The 23,079-nt window shown below is 43.2% G+C and overlaps 4 protein-coding genes across 5 annotated transcripts; 2 read left to right on the top strand and 2 right to left on the bottom strand.

Annotated features, from left to right (window-relative positions):
• Positions 1–1,388: 1,388 nt before the first annotated feature.
• On the bottom strand, positions 1,389–3,656 carry LOC139213350 (terminal nucleotidyltransferase 5C-like). Its single transcript, XM_070844027.1, has 2 exons — positions 3,086–3,656; positions 1,389–2,017 (listed from the first exon to the last, which is right to left on the bottom strand). Exons 1-2 carry the CDS (start codon positions 3,654–3,656, stop codon positions 1,389–1,391), a joined length of 1,200 nt encoding a protein of 399 aa, XP_070700128.1.
• A 3,253-nt stretch (positions 3,657–6,909) lies between these two features.
• Positions 6,910–9,969, top strand: LOC139212741 (charged multivesicular body protein 1b). Its single transcript, XM_070843264.1, has 8 exons — positions 6,910–7,085; positions 7,956–8,053; positions 8,153–8,299; positions 8,412–8,480; positions 8,602–8,709; positions 8,807–8,850; positions 9,097–9,169; positions 9,277–9,969. Exons 1-8 carry the CDS (start codon positions 7,070–7,072, stop codon positions 9,319–9,321), a joined length of 600 nt encoding a protein of 199 aa, XP_070699365.1. The 5' UTR covers positions 6,910–7,069; the 3' UTR covers positions 9,322–9,969.
• Positions 9,970–11,999: 2,030 nt separating this feature from the next.
• rraga (Ras-related GTP binding A) lies at positions 12,000–15,953 on the top strand. Of its 2 annotated transcripts, none has more exons than XM_070843363.1 (10): positions 12,000–12,159; positions 12,492–12,617; positions 13,582–13,681; positions 13,786–13,852; positions 13,970–14,192; positions 14,624–14,719; positions 14,803–14,925; positions 15,037–15,128; positions 15,223–15,338; positions 15,431–15,953. In XM_070843363.1, exons 2-10 carry the CDS (start codon positions 12,591–12,593, stop codon positions 15,532–15,534), a joined length of 948 nt encoding a protein of 315 aa, XP_070699464.1. In that variant the 5' UTR covers positions 12,000–12,159; positions 12,492–12,590; the 3' UTR covers positions 15,535–15,953. The 2 variants fall into 2 exon arrangements, with proteins under 2 accessions (XP_070699464.1, XP_070699465.1); XM_070843364.1 differs by having other exon boundaries at positions 12,007–12,072.
• A 2,081-nt stretch (positions 15,954–18,034) lies between these two features.
• On the bottom strand, positions 18,035–21,848 carry cnga2b (cyclic nucleotide gated channel subunit alpha 2b). Its single transcript, XM_070843800.1, has 6 exons — positions 21,748–21,848; positions 21,545–21,655; positions 20,537–20,713; positions 20,330–20,437; positions 20,091–20,197; positions 18,035–19,524 (listed from the first exon to the last, which is right to left on the bottom strand). The coding sequence occupies exons 1-6, from the start codon at positions 21,846–21,848 to the stop codon at positions 18,035–18,037; spliced, it is 2,094 nt and encodes a 697-aa protein (XP_070699901.1).
• Positions 21,849–23,079: the final 1,231 nt, after the last annotated feature.

Genomic DNA, 23,079 nt, shown 5'->3' on the forward strand with positions numbered 1-23,079 from the left:
AATGCCACAGGGAGGCAAATCCTTGTGCTGCTTCTCTGACATGGAAAAGGAGAATTGATTTAATTAACTGCAGGGTGCATTCAGGGAGATATGGCAACAATTCCTGGTTTATAACTTCTAGCACTAAAAATGATCACAATGCAAAAGCACGTCTGAACGCTCCCTAAGACCATAACTTCTGTTACTGACTGGGATCAGGGCAAGGCTGAGTTTGGTTTAATATTTTCAGGGACAAGTGAGGAGGTCAAAAAAAAGACGGGGTCATTTTCTTTCTTTTCTTTTCTTTGATAATTTTCAGCTTTTTGTTGCAGTCTAGTCAATACGTACACAAATGAGGTCTTGGGCCTGAAAACATTTTCTCAATCTGCTTTTTTCTTATTATGAGAGATGAGGTCTTATAAAAACACATATTTTTCTGCCCAGGTTTGGACAGTTTTGGTTATTTCATGAGAGATTTTCATATTTCTCTTTGTGCAAGTTTGTGTGAGCGTTGAACTCTTGAACGGTACATGAACAACACATAAAGATATTTCATCCAAACTTTAACTCTTACTGTTGCTTATTTTTACCATGGATATGTCATGTTAAGAGAAATACTAGTTGAAGGTAGTTTCAGGGGCTTTAATAACCCTTAACATAATCACCTCATTCTTCTTCATACAGTCCCTAATGGCCTCAAATCTCATTCCTACCTTTGAAATTAGGTGTTTACATCACAAATATAGAACTTACAATATCATGGAAATACCACAGCAACTTTTGTCTAATGTATGCCCTCTGTAAAAGGTGTCCTATTTCTATACAGTGAGTACACAGGTACAGCCACGTGCTGAAATTTACTCCACAGAGACTGATGATTCACAAAACAGCTATATGGGGTTTTAATCCCCCAGAAACGTTAAGGAATTATCATTATTCAAACTATAACCAAAGCAAGGATGGGTGTTTCATAGATTCAGCAGGTGCTATAGATTTTATATGTTAGAGAAGTTTATCTTCTAGCCATAAAAGATTTTCACATAACAACATCCTCCTCAACCGAGGAGGGGGACCAGTAAAGAGATTTGCCAAAGCTGAGCCAGAACAGCCTTAAACAAAGTCCCTCCACTTCAATGAAATCCTCTCAACAAGCTCTCTGAAAAGTGGGCTCTTAGCGTTTTCAATCCTTTCAAAAGTGTTCATCTTGAAAGGGTGACATGCTTTGCCTCCAGATCCCTTTCAGTTCTGAACTTTCGTGATCTTTCATGTCATAAGCAGGAGGGATTTCAAAGCGTTAAACAACACTGTGCCCGTGGTTGCCTGTTGTTAAAACTTCCATTTGTGCCTGTGCTTGCAGAGCACCATGCTGAAAGCAGCCCGCATGCCTCCCTGTGGGCACGTCACTGTAGCTACACCAGGCCAGTCTGCATGTGCACATGTAGAGGGTAGGGGTGGTAGACGAGCGGGGGCTGGGCCTGGGTGATGAAGTAGCTGCTGTAAATGGGCTCCGCCATGTACGGAGCCGGCTGGTAGAAGCAGGTGACGTTGGCCGTGTTGGGGATGGCGTTCTGCTCGCCCAGGACCCTCAGAGCCAGGACTGTGATCATATTGAGCGTCTGCCTCCTCTCGTGTCCCATCAAACACACCGTGCTTTCATCTATCACACGCCGCAGGGTCATCAGGTAGTCGTACTTGCTCGCCTCCTCGTTGCCGATGAAATGGCACTGCAGGTAGGCCTCGATCTTCCGTCGCTGCTCGCTTACGTCAGGGAAGTCTATGAAGAAGCGGGAGCACATGTATCGCTCCAAGGACTTGATCTCTGTCTCGCTGGCCGGTCTGAAGTTCCTCACCAGCAGGTCGCTGTATTTCAGCAGGCCCCCTCCTCGAATCTCCTCTGGGTTGTGGGTGGCGATGAGGCGGTGGCGGAGGTGGTCCATCGCCTGTTCAAAGTCTCCATACATGCACTCTGCTTCGACAGTGATGGTGGGCTCCCCCGCTGCCCCGGCCCAAGAGCTCGCCCCGCTGCTTTTCGGCACAGTGACTGCCAGCTCAGGTTTTTGCTCATTCGTCAGAGGCTGAGAGGTTACATTTGCTGCCCGTGTGCGGCTTTGAGTGTCTGAATCAGGAGGCTTCTTCGAGTGTTTTGGCTTAACGGTTTGTTCTACGGTTTCACTAGAGCCAGCCCCATCCTGAGCTGTACTGGCTGGACTGTATGTGGGAGCTGAAAGGGTGCCCGAGGCCTCCGGCTGAGCTTGAGCGCTGTCCTGCAGAGGAGGCTTCGGCTGAAGGGGTTTAGGGATTTCTATGGGCGGAAAGAGCTGTGTTGTAAGATCTGACAAATCAGTCAATAAAGACCATTTCTCAGGCTTACTGATCATCTTCCGTGACATTTTTCTTTGCAATTTTGGTGAGGGGCAATAGTCCGGCACAATGTCCTGCGATGTGCTGCACGTTTTCTTAGCTGGAGGAGGAAAGGAAAATTCATGATGTGGATCCTGTAGGCTCGAGGTATTCTCAGTCCTGCAGATTACAGAGTCTACTTTGAACTGAGCGATTTCTTCACAGGGGACTTTTTCCTGTGGCGCAGACTTTTCTACCAGCTGGGAAGCTTGAGACGCAGACAGCTCTTCATTACTCTGCAGCTTTAAACATGTAGGTGCCATCAGCGGGTCCCTCACATCTGGAAATAAACTTTTAGGGGACGAAACTAAAGGATAAGGACCGTGAAACTGCCCTTTCTCCTCTCCATTTTCTTCACATAGCTCAAACACAATGTCCTCCTCTGACTGAACATCCTCTATGCCATCCACCTCCTCCTCCTGCTGCAGGTTAACGCTCTCGGCTTCTAACACCTCCTCTTCCTCATGCTTTCCATCTGCATGCTCTACCTCTGCATGTGGAAGCTCTTTTTCAAGCACAGAAACCGCCTCATCCTGGCACTGCATCTCTCCACCGCTTGCCATTGCAGAGTCCTTTTCAATATCCGCTTCTACCTCCAGAGGAATGCTCGAATGCTCTGGCTCTTTGTTTTCATTCTCATTGTCTCTTTTAGACAAATTCCCAGCGTTCAATGCCAGCTTTCCTCCTTGTCTCCTCTCAGTCTCCCAGTAAGCCTCCAGCATGCGATCTAATATTATCTGGAAGGAATCCACACTGAACTCAAACTGTCTTCGAAGCGAACTGACGAATCGGAGCCCCACGGTTTTAGCTCTGTTGTTAGAAAGCGAGATGAGGCTCCATCTGTCATGCTCATTGAAAACTTTCACCATCTTTTGCACGTAGGCCTCCTTCATGGTCAGGCAGGTGATCTTGCGTCTGTTAACTCCACAAGGGAGCAGGTCTCGCAGGCTGCCGAGCACCACCTCCTTAATCACTTGCAGGTCCTCCTGCCTCGGCAGCTCCACTCCAAAAATGATGTCCAAGTCCCTGTAGCCCAGGCCGTTGTCCCTCACCAGGACGTGGCTGGCCGTCGCTCCGTTCAGCCGTATGTCTTTCACCTGGATGTCTCTTTCGACCAGTCGATCCTTCACCACACGGATGATGTCCTTTGCTCTCACCTGCAGCGTAGGAAAATTTCCTCGTCCGTGGATGGGTATTACCTCAGTCAAGACCTTGTCTAGAGCTTGGACTTGCTCGAGGGTCAAGTTGTGGAATCTCTTCTCTGTTTGAATCTCCATCACCCTCACCTGTGAAATAGAGGTCTGACATGTGTATCACATCATGGCTAAAGTCTCATGAGAGGAATTACGTCCAGACTGAAGACTGAAGCAGTAGAACAGAGTAGAAAACATAATACAACCTAAGAAATGTTTTTTTATTTTCTTAGAATAACGTAATCCACCTTCATTCTCAAATGATAATGGACACAGAAAAAAGCTTTTTTTCCTTCACATGTCGTCTATATCCTCATCCTTTAGCATGTTTCTCACTCATTTGTTTGCTTGAATGTCTAGACCTTCAAAGACGTAGCATTTGCTCTTTTGTTTTCCTCTGCTCCCGAAGGTCTCAAATGTACAAGTGCAGTCAAACAAATACGAATAACTGTGCCACAGGCTTTTGCCAGAGACGTTCTCGCCCTTCAGTCCTCTCTGATCGCAGGATGTCTTAAGCTATGTGACACTGTTTTATCACCTAGATTTGAAACACAGTCAATGCTCTGATTTTCTTCCACATTTAGCATAAAGTGGAGCAGCGTAATCAAAGAGGGCACAGAGAACTTGTGTGATGTGTTACCACTGGGGGGGAACAGCATCGTGACACATGGTGAAGTCAGCTGAATGGCTTGGTTGAACATAAGCTACCATTCAACAAGCAACAAGTGTATCTGGATCGTGCAAATAAAAATGTGTTCTCACACTAAACAGATCACGACCGAATATTATGCAACACGGGTGTTGTAATTATCAATATTTGCTTCAAATATCACTAATAACAAATCAGTAAAGTGTGTCTGGTTGAGCTGTAAAATGAAATAAATGTGCCTACTCCAACAACCCTTCCCACGATGCATTGTGAGTTTTGAAAGGGAGTTGGGGTTTTTTTTTCTGACAGTGATTCAATGCACTCCCAGAAGTATTATGAATGTCACAGACTGTTTCTCATGTCATTTCACATGTTGGTCACACTAGATAAATAGTCATCTTTCACTGGCTGTCAGCTGCAGGGACAACCTGGTTACTAGATCTACGAGGGTCCGGCTGGATGAGTCTGTTTATATTGCACCTCTATGTATGAGCTCTCCTCCTCTGAAGACGGAGCCTGTAATGCTGCAGTTATACTTTAGACTGCATAATGTTGGTAATAAGCAGCATGCTGTTGATTGGTGATGGGTTTATTTCATCCAGCTAAAATAGGTATAGATGTCTGAAAAGGAGAAGGAGATTAAAGATTTTTTTTTCTTCTGTGAGACAAATCAATTAGAGAATAGATCTTCTGTTGAATAAGATCGCTTTTCTCAGCCCCTGTATAACCACAAAATTACAACATTAAAATTCTCCAAAGAGAAATCCTTTTAATTCGCTACATACAATTTATAGTGAAACTTTGCCAAAGGAAAATCTTTTTAAAATCAGCTCTTAGCTTGATTTTATGCAGAATCAGACCCGAGAGCCAAACTGTTTCTCCTAGGATGGCAAAGTCAAATGGTGAATGAGCGTGAAACATTGTTAATCAAATCATAGCCACCTTGATATCAAACACCTGATTGGTTAGGTTTGGGCATGGGGAATGAAATGAGCCAATCAGAAGCAAAGTAGGACTTGACTTTGTGAACTGAGGAAAAAAAAGATTGTGACCAGGGTACAAATATTAAGAATAAGTCCTTTCGCTGATGGACTTGTAAGCTTATCACATAGAGGCATCTGTATTAAATTGAGACAATCATTTAAAAAACTCCATGTAGCTGCTTTAATGTAAACACCTCAAAGATAATGACAGTGATCATTTGTATTGATTTCAAATTGCCCTGGCCATGTGATGCACTTGATCAGCTGCGTGCACAGTGTATGGACAGCCAACTTCATCCTCAGCCTGTGTTGGCACTGGGTGGCCATCAGAGTGTGGATGCAGTCAGTCAGTGGCTGTAACTCCGGGCAAAGGGAAGCATGGCCCACAGCAGCCTCTAGTGCATCTCTGGGGTTACATCAGCTCGGTCCTGCAGCAGGACTGCTCTCCTGCCACTTGGCTTCTTTATAGATAAGACTATATGAGTCATACAGCCCCTGAATGAAGCATCACTGGTTGGCTCTCCCGGATCCTTCCCCTGTGCGCACAGTCGACACAAAATGCACCACTTAAGGTGGTTTGGGGCTGTGCAATTCATTAAACGTGAGACCAATCAGCCTGGTAAATGGATTGAAGCATATTGCAGGCTATATTATTCAGCTTATAGATTGTCGTGATCTGGACGCACACACGTTGGTGGACATTTTAAACACTCCTATGACATCTTGCACAGGCTACTTTGGTTGTGTTTCACTACAGCCATTACATGGTGATGTCCCCTGAACTCAAAATGCATCAACTCACTAAATCACCACTTAGTTCAAAATGAGCCCAGTCTGTATTTCACGCTACATTAATACTGACAGCAGGTCCCGGTGAATGGACAGGCTAACCTTTTAGGGAGAAACTAGGGAATATACTGGAGGAGGACAAACTGGAACATTAACTGCGTTTTGCCACAATGAGACACAATAATACAACAGCCGCGCAGTTTTAAAAACTCACCTGGTTTGTGGTTGAATTAAAAATGGAAAGTGGAGCCAGAGCAGCAGCAGGGGAGAAGGAAAAACACAGTGAGATATCCAACAGGTTTGTCCGACCCCGCCGGAGAGGTTGATGCTGAACTTAACACGGACAGTTTCCTCTCAGCGCAGGAGCTCTGTTTCCATGGCAATCAGGCGTCACGAAATTTACGGTAAATCACGACGCTCCGTCTCTCCCTGACAACCGAGCGACGGCCGCTCAAGTTTGAAACAAACAAGCTGTGTCAGCGCCGTCAAAACGCGTCTGGGCAGTTTGATAAAGTTTGACTTTTATTAGAGAGAGAGGGGAACACGGCGACGCGTCAGGCTGAACTACCGGCGTGCCACCGCACTGCCGAGCTGTTGCGGGGTGAACATCACATCAGACGGAGTGAGTCATCCTCTTCTCTGCCCGCCGTGATCCACACCGTAAATCTAATCATCAATCAGCCGCCTTCACCGCCCACTGCTGCTCCGGTACACCGCCACATCCACTTTTATCCGACTGTGTTCACTCACAGAACAATAATAACCCGCGTTAAAACGTTAAAAGTGTCGTGTTTTAATGTTACGGTTGTTTTTTTTTTTTTTGCTTCTTTTCATTCACATTTCAGGAGGAGGAGGAAAGGGGGGGGGGGCAGCTCCCGAGTGACGTTGGGTGGAATACCGCCACCACGTGACGCTGACGTAGCTCATATTTTGGTAAGACACCAGGAAGTGCGGAAGAAGGCGAAGACCGATACCCGAAAGGCTCAAGTTTCACTGCTAAGTTTTGCTGTGTTTAACCGCTTTTTTCGCTGCTGAGTGTCCGTGGACCCGTTGGATTCGCGAAGAGTCGCCTTAAAATGCCAAGCATGGAAAGTATCCTTTTAAATAAGCGGTGGGAAAGGGACGTAAGCCTGTGGTGTAACGTCAGTATGAGGGCTCAAAGACGGAGCATAACAACACGACGAGACTGGTGAGATTTATGTGTGACAGCCATCGGAAACATTGCTGAGAAGCCCAGATATTCCCCAAAGGTACAATTGCTGCCTTGTTTACCACCCTGGACCTGTCCTAGTCACTCCCAGGCGTCGTAAAATGGGCCAAAACTGGACTGTAGGCCTTAGCTGCTTGGCTAATGGCTAGAAGTGACACTCAGTCGGGGTGTTCATCATTAGTCCAAATAAGAAAGTAAATCACTGACGTCTTTACCTTTCCCCCCGTTTCATCAGGGGGTCTTCTTCTAGCTGTCTTGAATTTAACACAACGCCATGATGCTTTCACGGGAACTGCATTAAACGCAACAAGAAGGATACTTCAAAGAACACCAGTGACATAACCTGTGTTTTTTTAACGGCTTGTCCATTCAGTATATCTGTGGTAATTCTTAATGACTGTAAATAGCAGACCAAATGCCAGATATTTCAAATAGTTAACCCTTTAAGGAATGACAATTGGTAAGAATGCACTGATCACAGATTTAAATTTTTGTTGTCCTTCAGAAAAGAGCAAAACACATTGAACTCTTGATCGAATGCATTTCCAATGATCATTGGCAGGATCTGGGATGAGAGAGCAACACATAAGAACAGAGGTTTAGGCCTACTTGTATGTCAAGCCCTCCCACAACTGTTTCATCCAGGAACAGTCACTCTAAACCGTTTTCAGAGTCATCCCCAGCAATAGAACGTCCAGGATTGGTCGTTGCTTTTTGTCTGGCTTTTGTTCTTCTTTAACCTCGTGTCACAGAGAATCTCTTCAATTTAAAGTTTGCTGCCAAAGAACTCCAAAGAAGTTCCAAGAAATGTGACAAAGAGGAAAAAGTAGAGAAGGCTAAAGTCAAGAAAGTAAGTTGAAACCAGTCATAAACATATTTGAACACACTATGAATGTGTTGGCAGCACAAGATTGTTGCCGGACCGCTTTATTTAATGTGTTGTCTCCAGGCCATCCAGAAGGGCAATATGGAAGTGGCGAGGATCCACGCAGAGAACGCCATCAGACAGAAGAACCAGTCTGTGAACTTCCTCAGGATGAGCGCTCGGGTGGATGCGGTGGCAGCAAGGGTCCAAACTGCAGTTACAATGAACCAGGTACAATGAACACTGGACCACTGCACGCTGTCATACGCCTAGAACTTCACTTACAGCTTGTTTGTAGGTATGGTGGTTTCCAAAGTGTCAGTGATGGTGTTTTATCTCTCAGGTCACAAAATCTATGGCTGGAGTGGTGAAGGGCATGGATTCCACTCTGAAGAGTATGAATCTGGAAAAGGTAGCGACATAATATTGTCTTCCATATTTCTTTTTAGCAGAAACAACACAATACTACAGCAGTGGGTAATAAATTCCTCTGAGTTATAAAATATTATTTCAATCCCCTTTTTTTGTGTCAGATTTCAGGTCTCATGGACAAATTTGAACATCAGTTTGAAACTCTGGATGTTCAGACAGCCCAGATGGAGGACACCATGAGCAGCACCACAACACTCACAACACCACAGGTCCATTTCTCCGCTCCGCTCTTCTACTCGCTCTTGTCGTCTGACGTTGTGTTTTTAAAGACAAACATGTTCACTGTAAACATAATGTGTGTTTCAGAACCAAGTGGACTCTTTGCTGCACGAAATGGCCGATGAAGCAGGGTAACCTTTTCATTTCCTGTCCCGATGTTCCTTGTGAAATAATTTAAAATCACATATGTAGGTGTATCGTACGCAGTCTTGCGTTACGGGCCGAGATTAAAGTGTAATCTGTGGTTGTTATTTCAAATAATTTTTGTTGACACTTATTTGAGGAATCTTTATAGACACTGTTATAATGATCATATAATTATATGATATAATGTTCAGGATAATGCAAGCAAAGTCACTGACTAATCCTGTGTTTAGATTGGACCTGAACATGGAGCTCCCTCAGGGACAGATGGGATCAGTGGGCACCAGCGTGGCCTCTGCAGAACAGGTACACATGCACACTTAAGTAGTATTTGTTACAAGTTCAATAGATGGATTCTCCTCTCGTCTTCATCTTCCTCACTAACGCCTGTCTCTGCTCCTTCTTGTTCAAAGGATGAACTGTCTCAGCGACTCGCCAGACTCAGAGAGGAAGTGTAAAGCACTGGCGCCGTTTCTCAGAGCCGTAGAACGCGTGCACACTACCTGAATATTACTCCCAAACACCTTTTAATCTACATCATGTCTTTTCTCCCCTTTACGTCTCGTGTTCTTTGTCGAGCTGTGTTTGTACCATTGTTGATTTCGCAGGTAACGGCCCCTGTTGGTGTTTTCTAATAACCTCTGGATTATGTAAACTAACAGAGTTGCTGGTGATGGAAAGTGTATGCATTTCTTAAATATACACATTTAATGAGGAAGATGCAATGTATACTTAAGAACTCCATATATTTTAATAATATGGAGCGCAGCAGTTATTACCCTGTATTTATAGGCTGATTTAATATACTTTGGCTGAAGGATAAGGTTTGGGTTTTGGAGTATAGAATTCAATTGTCGGTTCATATGTGCATGATTGCAGAAAACATGTATGCATTTTCTTTTCTCCGTATCAGAGTGTGAAAGACCTTCCCCTTTACTGCTGAGTTTATGTTTTACTTCTGACAAATGTTTGGGAGGAAAACATTGGATAATTTGCCCATGTGTTAGCCAATCATCCTAAGTGTTGTCGCTGATCGTTTGGGAAGGAGGTTACACTTTGGAGATTACACACAGGAAGAAAACAATAAAGTTTTATAATACTTTTAACTCTTTGCCTTTTCCATAAATTCATTTATCATTCTCATCAATTTAATTTCATTTAAATCTCTTGTCCGTCCCTAGTTTAAATGTGAACTACAAAACAAAGTCACGTACTGTATGGCTCTATGTTGGCACCAGTAGCTGTCACACACTCAGGGTCTCATTTATCAACTTTATGTACGTATCAATATTTATAGCACAAGTGTGATACTCCAAACTAATGAACAACCTCAGAGAGGCAAAACCAATCAGCTGAGACTAAATGTATATCCTGTATTAAGCATTGGTAAGAAATGTTGAAAATGTGATAGAATCATATGTGATAGAATCATATAAAGAAGATTAGTGTAAGGTTTCCAAATGCAGAGTATTTCTGACTGCATCATTGACTTCTCTTATCTGCCACTATCAAGGCAAAGGAGTTGCTCTCTCTCTGCCGTCTGTCTCCCTCTTGCTAAGCATAGTTCCTATCCAGGGGAAGTCCTTCAAACCAGATTTTTGATTTTCTGCTTCACAGCATGCAGATAAAATCAGGACGACTCCGTCACTGTGGGGTCTAAAATGTCCATGTCCGTGTCACAAAAGCACATCTGACTTCTCTTCTCTTCTGGGATTTGTCATCATATCTGCTTATATGAGTGTGCCGGGTGAGGACGGTCCATGTAAACAGTATAGATAAAGTAGGTGAAAACATTAACACATATGTGCAAAATCTTGCATGTTGGCCCACTAGTGGTCTCTTTCCTTTGACAGACTATCCAGACACTTTCTATGATTGATGGTGAAACAACTTTACACATATTTTGGCGCTGACCTTATACTGTTATTTCTTGCAAAAGAATATATTAGTTAGGGTTTATATTTTATTAATATGCAAAGCTGTGCTGTTAAGTTTTTATGATGTCTGCAGCGCACAACAAAAACTGTTGTATTATAAATATTTTTTTTTTCAAAACTTTTTTTTTCATGAATGTAAGGAAATGCAACAGAATAGATTGAGCTGCTAAACGTGTAGTATATAACTTAAACGTATTTACTATGTTTTATCTAGCCCATAACACCTGACACATGCATGTTGTTGTTTTTTAATTTGCAAAGAAATAAACAAAACAAAACAATTCCATGACGACACTTCCGGTGGACACTTTCAAAATAAAACAAAATGAGATCAGAGTGGGCGCCATCTTTGAGTTCGGTATCCGGTTTTACGATCAGACAGCAGAGAGCTCCATAATCATGACTGTTCACTGACCTCTGATGGTCAATATGAAGAACTGCAATACCACATTATTCTCTAATACTAAAATATTTATCAATGCCCGTTTGTAAACAGTATTTGTGTGGTTTTACAATTAATAACGGTATTTCTAATAACAGTCAAAGATGATTTTTTTTCTTGGCAGTTTCATGGTTGAATTATCTGATGATGTTTACATCTCCCCAGAAGCAAATTAAAAAAACAGAATTACTTTCTGGGTATGTAGATGTATAGATATGTGTATATAAGTAACTGTATATGTTGTTTTATTTTATTTAGATTTAAATATCTAGGGAGGGACGACAACTTCTATTTCCATTTTACAGCCCTGTGTTGTATAATAACCAATAAATGAGCCTTGATATTTTCATAAATATGTCCACTATGGATGAAGGCAGCAGCTTTTGACCTGTGAAAAAATGACCTGTGAGTTGAATATGCTGAATACGCTGTGATTTTGTGTTCTTCCATCATGATTATTTCCAAGTGTTACTGTGGTCTCTATGTGCCTCACAACCACAATCACATCCCAGTGCTGGTCTACTGGTTTGGTCGCAGTACTCTTCCCTGAACACTTAGATGCACTAATAGGATTTTTAAAACTATTTTAAAAGGAAGAAGACATTTTTCCTGTGTTTTGCCTATTAAATATCTTTATAAGTGCTTCCAAAATCGCTCTGACCGCAGACTTTCTCTAACTTTATCTCCAGACATTAGACTTAGATGTGTGTGCAGGACTATCGAACTGAACTACATATTTGATCAGTGATCGACTGTCCGCGAGGCTCATCATGTGACTTTGGCGTAAACAGGAAGCAGCTGATCTTGACTCCACTGCCTTCTTCTACCGAGTAATGTTTACAACCGTATTCTTTAAAACAAATAAAAGATACAGGTTAACACTGCTTGAGTTTAAGCAGCAGTCCTACCCAGTCGGGGTAAGTAGACGACACACTACCGAAATTTAGCTCAGCTAGCTAGCTAGCTAGCTGTTTAGCTTAGCTAAGCTACCTGACGTTTAACTAGCTGTCGTGTTAGCTAGCTTAGCATTAGCATTGGTGTTATTCCGGAACAGAGGAAGGAGTTTCATTAGGGTCAGTAAACTGTTTGTATTTTATATGTGAGTTTAATTAGCCCAGGACTGGTTACACCTGCTTGGCTTGTTCGTCGTGTGAGCATCGAAACGTGTCCAGTGTGGTTATTTCTGCTTCAGTAGAGCTAACATTAACTGAGTGACAGCTAGGTGAAAATATTTGTGTTTGATCCTCAGCTGAAGGAGAGGAAGAGGAGAGCTGCTGCTGCTGACACAGACTAAAGTCATCTGACTTTCAGCTCACAGAAATACTCTACATCGTGTCTGCTGAGGGGGATGTCAAGCACAGCAATGAAGAAAAAGGTGAGGCAGGGCCTAATCATTGATTCTGTGTAGCATCACAAGCAGTGGTGGAGTACATTTACTTTAGTGGGCTTCTATATTACTCCAGTTCCTCCATTTAATATATGTGCTCAGTCTTTTAAACTAGGAGATTTCACTGTTTATTACAGCCTTAAACTGATCCAGGAGACTGTAGTCAGACCCATTTTGATATGCAGTATTTGGTATTTTAGATCCATCCCATAATAAACATAAATCAGGAGTCACAGGGAGTCAAACCATTGACCCAGGACTTAATAACAACATTGTAGGAAAGTCCCCACTTCTACTCTGCACCTCTAGTGTATATTACTCTTCATTAGTTTCATTCTGTCCATGACTTTGATGATTTTAACAACCTGAAGAGGAGTTTATGGTTAATAATCACAGACTTATTAGATATGTTGGAGTTTTCCAGCGTCTTTGCTTCTACTCTGCAACATTGCACTGCTGTCATCTTCACACTCTTTGTCATAGTTTTTTTTTGTAAAAATGTGTTTTTACTTTGTTCAGCTTTGCTGTTCTTGTCTCCATTCTTCTCTATTTATATGCAAGTACAGTAGACGTCAGATTCCTTGTATGTGTTCACATACTTGGCCAATAAAAGCTGATTCTGATTCTGATTTAAGAGTAACTTTCAATTTGACAGATTTTATTGGTAAATCAATTAAATTGATTTAGATTGATGTAAAATGTGTGACAACAGCGTGGGAATGTCACACCAGACACCAAATCTTAAAAACTTTGATATACTGCGAAATACAGAGAGTTTTACCTGGCAGTGATAGACTTCAGTGATACAGACATTAATTTATATGCAAAAGTGACACACTCCAGCTTTGAGTAAAGAGTCTGAACATTTCTTCCACCGCTGGTCAGAGGAGTAGAGGAGAGGATAGGCTTTGACCTTCTATGATGGTCTTATCTGTTGCATTTGTGATTCCAGGTGTTACTGATGGGAAAAAGTGGGTCTGGAAAGACCAGTATGAGATCAATCATCTTTGCCAACTACATCGCTCGAGACACACGCCGCCTTGGAGCTACAAGTAAGAGCACTTTAGAGGAAGGTGCTACATGAAGATGCATTTTTGATGCTGGGTGTCTGTTTAATCTCATCTTTAAAAATGTTTTCATCCTTTGTTAAATGTAGTTGACGTGGAGCACTCCCATGTACGGTTTCTTGGCAATCTGGTTCTGAACCTGTGGGACTGTGGAGGGTAAAGTGCATTTCTTCATCGTTGGCCATATTTGGCCCAGCTTTGACCAGTCAGAGTCTTTTCCCCTGTTCTGAGACCCTCTGTGAGATGTTCCTCTGTGCTTCCTTCACCCATCAGACAGGACACATTCATGGAGAACTACTTCACCAGCCAGAGGGACAACATTTTCCGAAATGTAGAGGTGCTTATTTATGTGTTCGACGTTGAGAGCCGTGAGCTGGAGAAAGACATGCACTACTACCAGTCGTGTCTGGAGGCCATCCTGCAGAACTCCCCCGATGCGAAAGTGTTCTGCCTCGTTCACAAAATGGATCTGGTGCAGGAGGACCAGAGAGACTTGGTGAGCTTAACAGTGGTTATTTCATTTTGAGTTGATTTTCCTCTCTGAGGCACATACATTTAGACAGTTATGCTGCTACTGTCTTTGTAGTGGTAGAATTTTACTGGGGTCATTTTTACTCAAAATGGGCAATCATGACAGATTTTTCACCAGCATGTCATTCATTCATTTATTAGATTAATGCTTCATTACATACAAATAACACAATGAAGTCATAACTGTGACAAATGAGCCAGTCAATAAAAATCAGAAGATGAATTTAAAGATACTACTGTATTATATTATTTTTAATTGCCATGAGTCTGCTTACATCTTCTTCAACTAATCTCCCCATTTGTGTGATCAGTTTCTTTATTCATGTGTTAGTGGCATTGAGCCTGAGACTAAAATCAAATATTGCTTCCGTTCCGTCCATGTGACTGTCTTTACAGATCTTTAAGGAGCGTGAGGAAGATTTGAAGAGACTGTCCAGACCTCTGGCTTGCACGTGCTTCAGGACATCAATCTGGGATGAAACCCTGTATAAGGTCGGGACACTTGACTGGCTGCATGTTCAGATGTCGGGTAACAAAGCCGGCGCCGTAAGAAACACTGTTAAATGTCTTCTCAGGCCTGGTCCAGCATAGTGTACCAGCTCATCCCGAACGTCCAGCAGCTGGAGACAAACCTGAGAAATTTTGCGCAGATCATAGAGGCAGATGAAGTCCTCCTGTTCGAGAGAGCGACCTTCCTGGTGAGAGCGAGCACTTCCTCTGGCACCACAGCGTCTGAGGCAGAAAGTCCAGATCTATTAATGAAAGTCTTTTTGTTGTTGTCGTTTTGCTTGGTGTTTTTGTAAATGCAGGTGATCTCCCATTATCAGTGCAAAGAGCAGCGTGATGCTCACCGCTTTGAGAAAATCAGTAACATTATCAAACAGTTCAAACTCAGCTGTAGGTAAGTTCACTCTTCAGAAGCGTCTCCTTCAACCTTCACATCACCTGCAGATTTTTTATACCGTTCCTGAATTTTTATTTCTTTTTCATCCCAGTAAACTTGCAGCCTCTTTCCAAAGCATGGAAGTAAGGAACTCCAACTTCGCGGCCTTCATTGACGTCTTCACCTCCAACACATATGTCATGGTCATCATGTCGGACCCCTCCATCCGTAAGTAGTGAGGATGACGTTTCCCTGCAGTGAATGTACGGTAGAAGGAACCCAAATCAGCCTAATAAAAATCCATGTCTCCGCTTTTCCAGCTTCTGCAGCCACTCTCATCAATATCCGTAATGCTAGGAAACACTTTGAGAAGTTGGAGCGGGTGGATGGACCCAAGCACAGCCTGCACATGCGAATGCGCTAGCCGGTGCCTTCGTCCCGATGGATACTCTCAGCCAATCAGTCCACAGACTGCAGCTCCGTCACATATGAGCAGCCCTGCACTGTTTCCTCTGTATCTTCACGTTCAATCACAGTTATCACGGGAAAAATCATTTTTTTCTTTTCTTCTACAGCGATCATAAGTGTCTTGGTCTTCAGCACTCTTGTTGAAATACTTGCCCTAACTCGACACATAAAGCAAAATGAATAGCTATAGAAGGGGGCTACCTTTGCTGTCACACTTTGTCTTATACAGTAGATTCATTCACTCCATGTAGTGAATCCCAGTGGTCGGGGGATGTTATCCCCAAATGAGAAGCAGCAGATACTGTTTGATTTTCAAATACAGTTTGTAAGCTGTTACACTTTGAAAGTACGAACAATATAGTTATATTCAGAAAAATATAATTTGTAATGTGTTTTTTCTGTTTTCTTTTTTTTCTTTTGACAGTGGTCACCACCTGATCAGCATTTACACAAACATCATGTTTATGGTACATACATATTAGTGCATACAGTATTTACTTCCTGATGGTCCATGTTGTCCTCTCTATTTACTGCAGCGTCTCTGGCCATAAGGCTTTGACACACTACATCAGTTGTTCTCTACACATGACATGTGGTGGCAAATGCTTGGTGTGTGTGAGAGTGTGTGTGTGTTAGGGACAGAGTGGGGACGGGGGTACAGGACAGTTCAGTGCACCTGTTGAGTGAGTAGCATGGAGTCGACTAGTGTATGTGCAGATGGAGCGGCACGTCACAATCACAACATAATCAGCTCATTTTATCTCAAGCTTAACTCTTTCTCTATAATATTAAACATTCATTCAGGCTACAAGATAAAGCATCAAGGCTCTAATGATCTTTACCCATTAAACACTGAAACTGAGCTGTGCTGCAGGTAAACTGGCTGTAAATCACACATGCACTGCTGTGACCGGAGGAAAGTATTTCAGTTCATCTTTCAATCTAACATCAGCACAGGCTAGACCTGCTTTGATATTTGCAGCCCATATGAAATGGAAGATTGTCATTCTTAATCCCTGAAAGTTAAGACAACACACAAGCCTCTCGTCATTTCTGCACTTCATTTATATCAAAACATTTTTTGAGCCTAAACTGGGGCAAATGTAGTTGTAAAGTAAAATAATTTTAGAAGATTAGAAGATCCACATTTCATAAAAACAGTTTAAACCGCATTTCAATAATATATTTATCTTTAATCAAGCGTTACAGTGAAATACAATCACTGAAATAATGGTTATATGCAACTTAGAAATCCCAAAGTGTATTAATTGTTCAAATTTAGCTCACATTTAGAAATCACTAATGTTAGCTGGTAATTTGATTTCATTAAGTCCAGGATTGGCACGTACTGTTGACAGGTTTGGTGTCTCTAACGTGATACAAAAGGGACACATCAGATGTATTCATGCTGTTTGATCAGCAAATGGCAGGTACAGTAACTTGAGATTTGTCCACGGCACTTGATCTCACCCTTCTCCTTCAGGCGATATGCTCTCATTACCACGTTATTACAGCCGGCTCTGCTGCAGGGGCATTGTTCCAGCTGCACTTATTGACACTGCTCATGTGGCTGAGTTGTATCCTGGAATGCAGGAGCTGAATAACTGGAAAATCCCCAGTCTCCCGCTCCAGAGAGTGACTCTGCATAATAGAAATGGGAGTAACTAAATGCAATCAGAGACGAAGTGGCTTTCTCATTCTAATATAAAAGGAAAATGAATTTTATAGCGAATAAAAACTGTACTAAATTGAAGCCCATTTGTGGCACAGCTGGAAAAAAAAGAAACATCTGCAAATAGCAAGTGAGTCACATCTCCACAGCTGAAATTTTTTTTAATGCAAGAACTCTCCTTAAATGTCCCACAAAAGCCAAAGTAGGTGAGAAAATTTAAAAAGACGGTTCTGACAATCATCATAGTTTGCCTGAGTAGAATCTAACCTGGAACACAAGGACCACACTGGAAAAATAATCATGTTTGTGTATGTGAACTCCGCAAATCACCCTCCACCGTCTCTCCCCGGACTTTTTCCCCAGGAGGAGCAGCAAGAGACGAGGTGTACGGGGCCAGAGCGTAATATACAACATGTGAACTGAACAGAGAACTGAATCCCTCCGCTGACGCAACTGAACAAAAGATGTTTACAAGTGACTCTGAACTCTGACAAGTCTGACGTCTAAAAAGTGACGTTTAAACTTCATTTGCAGGTTTTTAATGCATTCTAGTTTCTTTTCTCTCTCATCACAAACATGTTCTCCATACTGAGATCAAAACACACATTCAGCTCACTGCTTTTGGCATAGAAAAGAACTCAAAGACCGTGTTTATTGACGCGCAGACATCTCTTTACACTTAGCTAAAATGATCAAACAGTTATAAAGGATGCCATGAGGTTTTGATATACTTTTCATGGGTCTGAGTATTTTCAGGAGATCTGGGATCTAAAATCTCCTCAGTTTAATGTTTTGATGTTGGGCTCTTTTTGTTCTCTACTGAAGCATTGTTCAGACGTGGTGACCCATCTGTGTGGGCGAAAGGCCCAGGGTCTGTGTCGCTGGTCTCTGCATCTGTATCCGCATCATCTCTTGCGTCCGCACCGCAGTCTGTTTGATTCAGCTGTCGCTCCAGCAGAGTGATGCGCTGCTTCAGCCGCTGCTGGGTGTGTGTGTATTCGCTGAGCAGACGGGCGAAGCGAGTCTGAAGGGTGTCCAGGGAGCACTCCAGCCGCTCCACCTTCTCCTCTGTGTCCTCTTTCTGCAGCCCGCCGCTCTCTGCGTTCTCATCCAGCAGACCCTCCTTCATCAGGATCTCCCTGCCCCTCTCCTCCAGCACAGTCTTAGCATCTGGATACTCGATCACCGCCTCCATCAAGTCGTCCTTAGAGAGGCAGAAGAGATCAGAGTAGCCCAAGCTGCGAATGTTGGCTGTCCGACGGTTTCCCATTTTACTACCTTTTATGTTCAGAATGCTGATTTCCCCAAAGCAGCTGCCAGCGGTGAGGAGAGCGTACTGTGTTACCCCGTCATCAGCCACCACAGCCAGCTTCCCCTCTTTAATGATGTACATCTCCTTTCCTATGTCCCCTTTTCTGCAGATGTAGTCCCCCGGACTGAAGACCTGTGGGCGAAGTTTGAGCACGAGCTCCACCAGCAGTCCTGCCTCACAGTCCTGAAAAATGCGTACTTTCTTCAGGGTCTCCAGGTGTACATTGATAGCAATTTCAGCACGCAGTTTGTTTGGCAAGTTCTTCAGCACTTCCTGCTCGTCTACTGCTTTCTTGTTGGTCCAGAGGTAGTCAAACCATTTAATGACACGCGTCTCCAGTTCTTTGCTGACTTTGCGGAAGTGCATGTAGTGTTTGATGGCATCAATCCGAGCTTGAAACTCGGCACGCGTGGCATTCATGTTGGCGATCATGGAGCCAACGTTTCCCACAATTGTGGCAAAGATGAGTACCCCAACAAGAAAATCGAACACCACAAATAGGTACTCTTCATCTCGCACGGGTGCAGGCATCTCTCCAATAGTGGTCAGAGTGAGAGTCGACCAGTACAGACAGTAGACGTAACTCCGGGTCAGGGAGGAATACTCAGGTTTGGAGATGTTTGGAAACACCCATGTGTCTGAGCCAAATCCCAAAGACTTGGATATGGCGTAATAGATGCAGGCGTTCCAGTGAATGATGACCAGGATGTAGAGCACCAAGTTGCCGATACGGAAGATGTTGGGGTAGTTGGTGCGTGTCTCAGTGCGGTCAAAGAATTCAAACATGCGTGGGAAGCGCAGCAGGCGGTTGAACCTGAGCTGTGGTGTGTGGATGCCGGTGGAGATGTACGCCAGGTCAGTGGGCAGGATGGAAACCACGTCCAGCTTGAACTGTAACGTTCGGACGTAGCTGTCTCTGAGCTTGGCATGGTCCTTCACCAGCAAACCTTGTTCCAGGAACCCTGAGACAAGAAACATGAAATGCAGGTGAACAGTCTTCTCTCAGCTCAGTTCAGAGATGAAGCTGAACTGTGGATGAACTAACATAAAGCTGCACACACAGTTAGCGACTAGCTGGCCAACATAGTGGAGCATTTAGTTGCTCAAGAGCCAGATATTCCCCTCAGGAGTTGGTAGAGACCAAAAACAGAGCTAAAAGAGAGTGAACATAAGACTAGCAATTTTTTGGTCTCCAGAATTGTAACTCAAAACAAATGCTAATGTTGCTTCATTTCTGCTGGATCTGTAAAAAGTTTGCTACTTTCAGGGCAATAGCTTGTGCTCGTCATGTCATAATATCAGATAATGGAGTTTAAACATAGACTCAATACACCTCCTTAATGCTGTGTATATTTACCATCATCACATCATTGGCTAATGAGCTGTCTATTCCAATTTCCACCTGGATTGTCACATTTTTCCACAAACATAACAATCTTTGAACAATCGTAAGAAATACGCACTATATGGGGCCCTTAAGGTTCAACACTTCTGTTGTGTAATACAACTACATTATGAAAAAGGTTACCTGTGCGAAGACGGACGCAAGTGTCCATTAAGTACACAAAGTCAGAGAGGTAGTCCAACACCAGCCAGCAGATGTAGTTCCCCACCTGTAACTTGTCAAAGCATGCTCTGTGGAGGGGAAAAGAAACATGATTTACTGCTCTAGTTTGACAAGTGGACGGTGCACCCATTCACTACATCCATCACCCATCTCTGGAGGCTGCAGGCACCCAGCAGCAGTAACAACTGTGGTGTTTTTACCTCGCCACAACAAGGAACCAGTTGTAGAGCACTGCCGTGGCGATAACAAATAACCAGCGGTAGTAGGCGTTATCGGACGGGGACACCACGAACAAATCCCACTTTTTTCTGAAAGTGTGAGAGAGATAACACACTTGGACAATCAGTGTATCTAGTGCATAACAAAGTGCATAGTAATGGTTCAGGGTGACACGCAGGCAGGCATACCTAAAGATCCCTTTGGCATTGTTGCCATTGGCATCCGGCTGCGTGTTGCTGATGCGGCTGGGGGCCGTTCTCAGCTCAGGGCCCCGAAAGCGCTCCAGGAAGGAGTCTGGTCGCTCCTCCTCCTCCAGCAGACTCCTGTGTGCCCATTCCCTCAGTCTCACCACCAGGCCCACCAGTCTGACGCACACACACACACACAAGAAACACACGAGCTCTTCAAACGTGACGTGTGAATCAGAGCTGGACTTTCTGGTAATTTAGTTTGTTAACACCTCGTAAGAGTTTAATGAACTTTTTGAGCACATATGAAAATGAAAACAAGTAGCTAAATCGAAAACATCAAAAGAACTATTCCTCCAGCACAAACACATCTACAGCTGTCAGCGTCTGTGTCACAAAACCAGACAGTGGACGACAGACAGAGAAGGAAAAATCACTAACAACATGTTTGTGATATGTGCAACACACTTTTTTTTGACCAAAACCAGTCAGGTTAATATCAAGACACCAGCACTGATTAGCCTGACTACAGTCTGATTTGGTGAGATTAGTCTGCTGAAGACAATTAATTTGACACATTAATTGGTTTAAAGTAAGCTTTAAAACATGTTAAATTGTTAGGGGAAAACATCAAAAACTACAAACTGTTTAATCGGAGAAACTGGACAAATCACCTGCCAAAATGGGCTAGAAACTTTCTGTCTATAAACTTTATTTCATTCACTTGGTTTTCATTAAATGATGGGTAAGAAGTAGCGAAGTTTTATTCAATCACACAGAATTATTTTTAAAATTCAGCGTTTCACCTGCCTAATACAGCCAACCTGTTGATCAGAGAGGCCTGATGTGAGTTTGAGTGTGTGCGTTTATCCAGCCTGTGACCTCAAAAAGGATTGAACAAGACACTTTCTGAGCCTATTTTGAATTTTGTCTGAAGAAAACAGTCCTGAGCTAAAAGCTTTGCGGAGGATGCTGACGTGCCACAGCTGGGATGTTCTGGGTTGTTACCTTGAGATTGCTCCGATCCTTTGAAAAGAGTTTCTGGAGTTGCCTCTGTGAGGGTCGAGAGCAGCGACTCTCTGCAGCTCTGAGGACGTGTCATCGCAAACAGATGGCACCCTGAGAGATGAGACACACGTGAACGTTCACCTCTCTGTGCATCACATGCCTTGTCGAACACGTCCTAACGCATGACTTAATACTTGTTTCACCTGCTAAGAATACTCTCGGCTCTCTCGATCTCCTCCTCCAAGGTGGTCTTCACTGACAGGTTGTGTGGCGACCTGTCTCTCTCCGCCGCCTGGCCTGTCATCTTCAGGTCAGATCCGCACTCACATTACAGCCTCCTGTTCTGTGTGCAGCAGGGAGTGTTGAACATGTTTTAGTTTACTTTTCCTGCAGTGACACCGTGGCAGCAGAGGAAAGTGTTTATAGTTGACAGGGAGTCTCTGGGAGTGTTTATGGTGCGTAGGACAGATTAGTCAGGGGACACTGGGTGGGGGACGACTGGGACAGTCTGCCACGGTCCCTCACCTGGCCTGTCGCACAACAGCTGGTTGCTGTGGTGACTGTTGCAACTGCAACAGAAACTCACCGACATGATACGGATACTGCTTTGTGTGAAAAACAACTTTGACATGAAGTTCATCTAAAAATCCACAAAAAGTAGAGCCCCCCCCCCCCAACTCACCAAAGCGTGAGGGTAGTGACAAACGTTCACCCCCTCCAGTGCAGACAGGTGATGAGGTCTTTAAGCAACTGTTGGCATTGCATGTCTAATTGGCGGATCATTAGCGAAAACACACACACAGTTGGCCTGAAGCCCTGTGGCTTAGTGAGCCAATCAGCTGCTCTCCCTCAGGAGCCGCATCACTTAGGAAACCAGAGAGCTGCCTGAAACCAAGTGTGTCATGTGTGTGACATGACCGCCGAGAGCCACTGGGTTCACCGAGCAAAATAAGGACAATGGAAAAGTATTTTGTGTGCATTCATTTCCCAATTATTTTGTAGAAAGTTTCCCAGAAAGAGTATTGTAATTCAGCACTAATTATCGGATTATTTACATTGGCAGTAACATTGCCAATCATCAATGAAAAAGTAATACAATTTTATTTTCCAATAAGTGCCAAACTACATAGTTATTAATAGGAAATTAACTTAACCTAAAAAAGACAAACAAACTAATTAATAACTAAATAGAATTTAAATTAAGTGGTAACAAGATTGCATGCAAACATTATGTAATTATAGGCTTTCTTTGATACACCGTGAGATGGAGCTTCTATTTGTTTCACTAGCAACACACACTGCTGTAAAAATCAAATAACACATTTTTTTTTTTTTTAAATCAATATTAAACTTCACTGCTCCACAAAAAAATCTTTATTCTTGATAAATTAGAATTATATTTGCCAAAAACAGAATAAGAGGAAAAATAAATTATTCTCACATTTAGTTTTCCTTCAGTCACTCCAATAAAATCCTGATGGTGACTTCACACGGACACACCCAGAGCAGCTCTTTCCCGGCCAGTCCATCCTCGG

The sequence above is a fragment of the Pempheris klunzingeri genome, chromosome 14 (assembly GCF_042242105.1).
Source record: "Pempheris klunzingeri isolate RE-2024b chromosome 14, fPemKlu1.hap1, whole genome shotgun sequence".
In the NCBI taxonomy this organism is placed as follows: Eukaryota; Metazoa; Chordata; class Actinopteri; order Acropomatiformes; family Pempheridae; genus Pempheris; species Pempheris klunzingeri.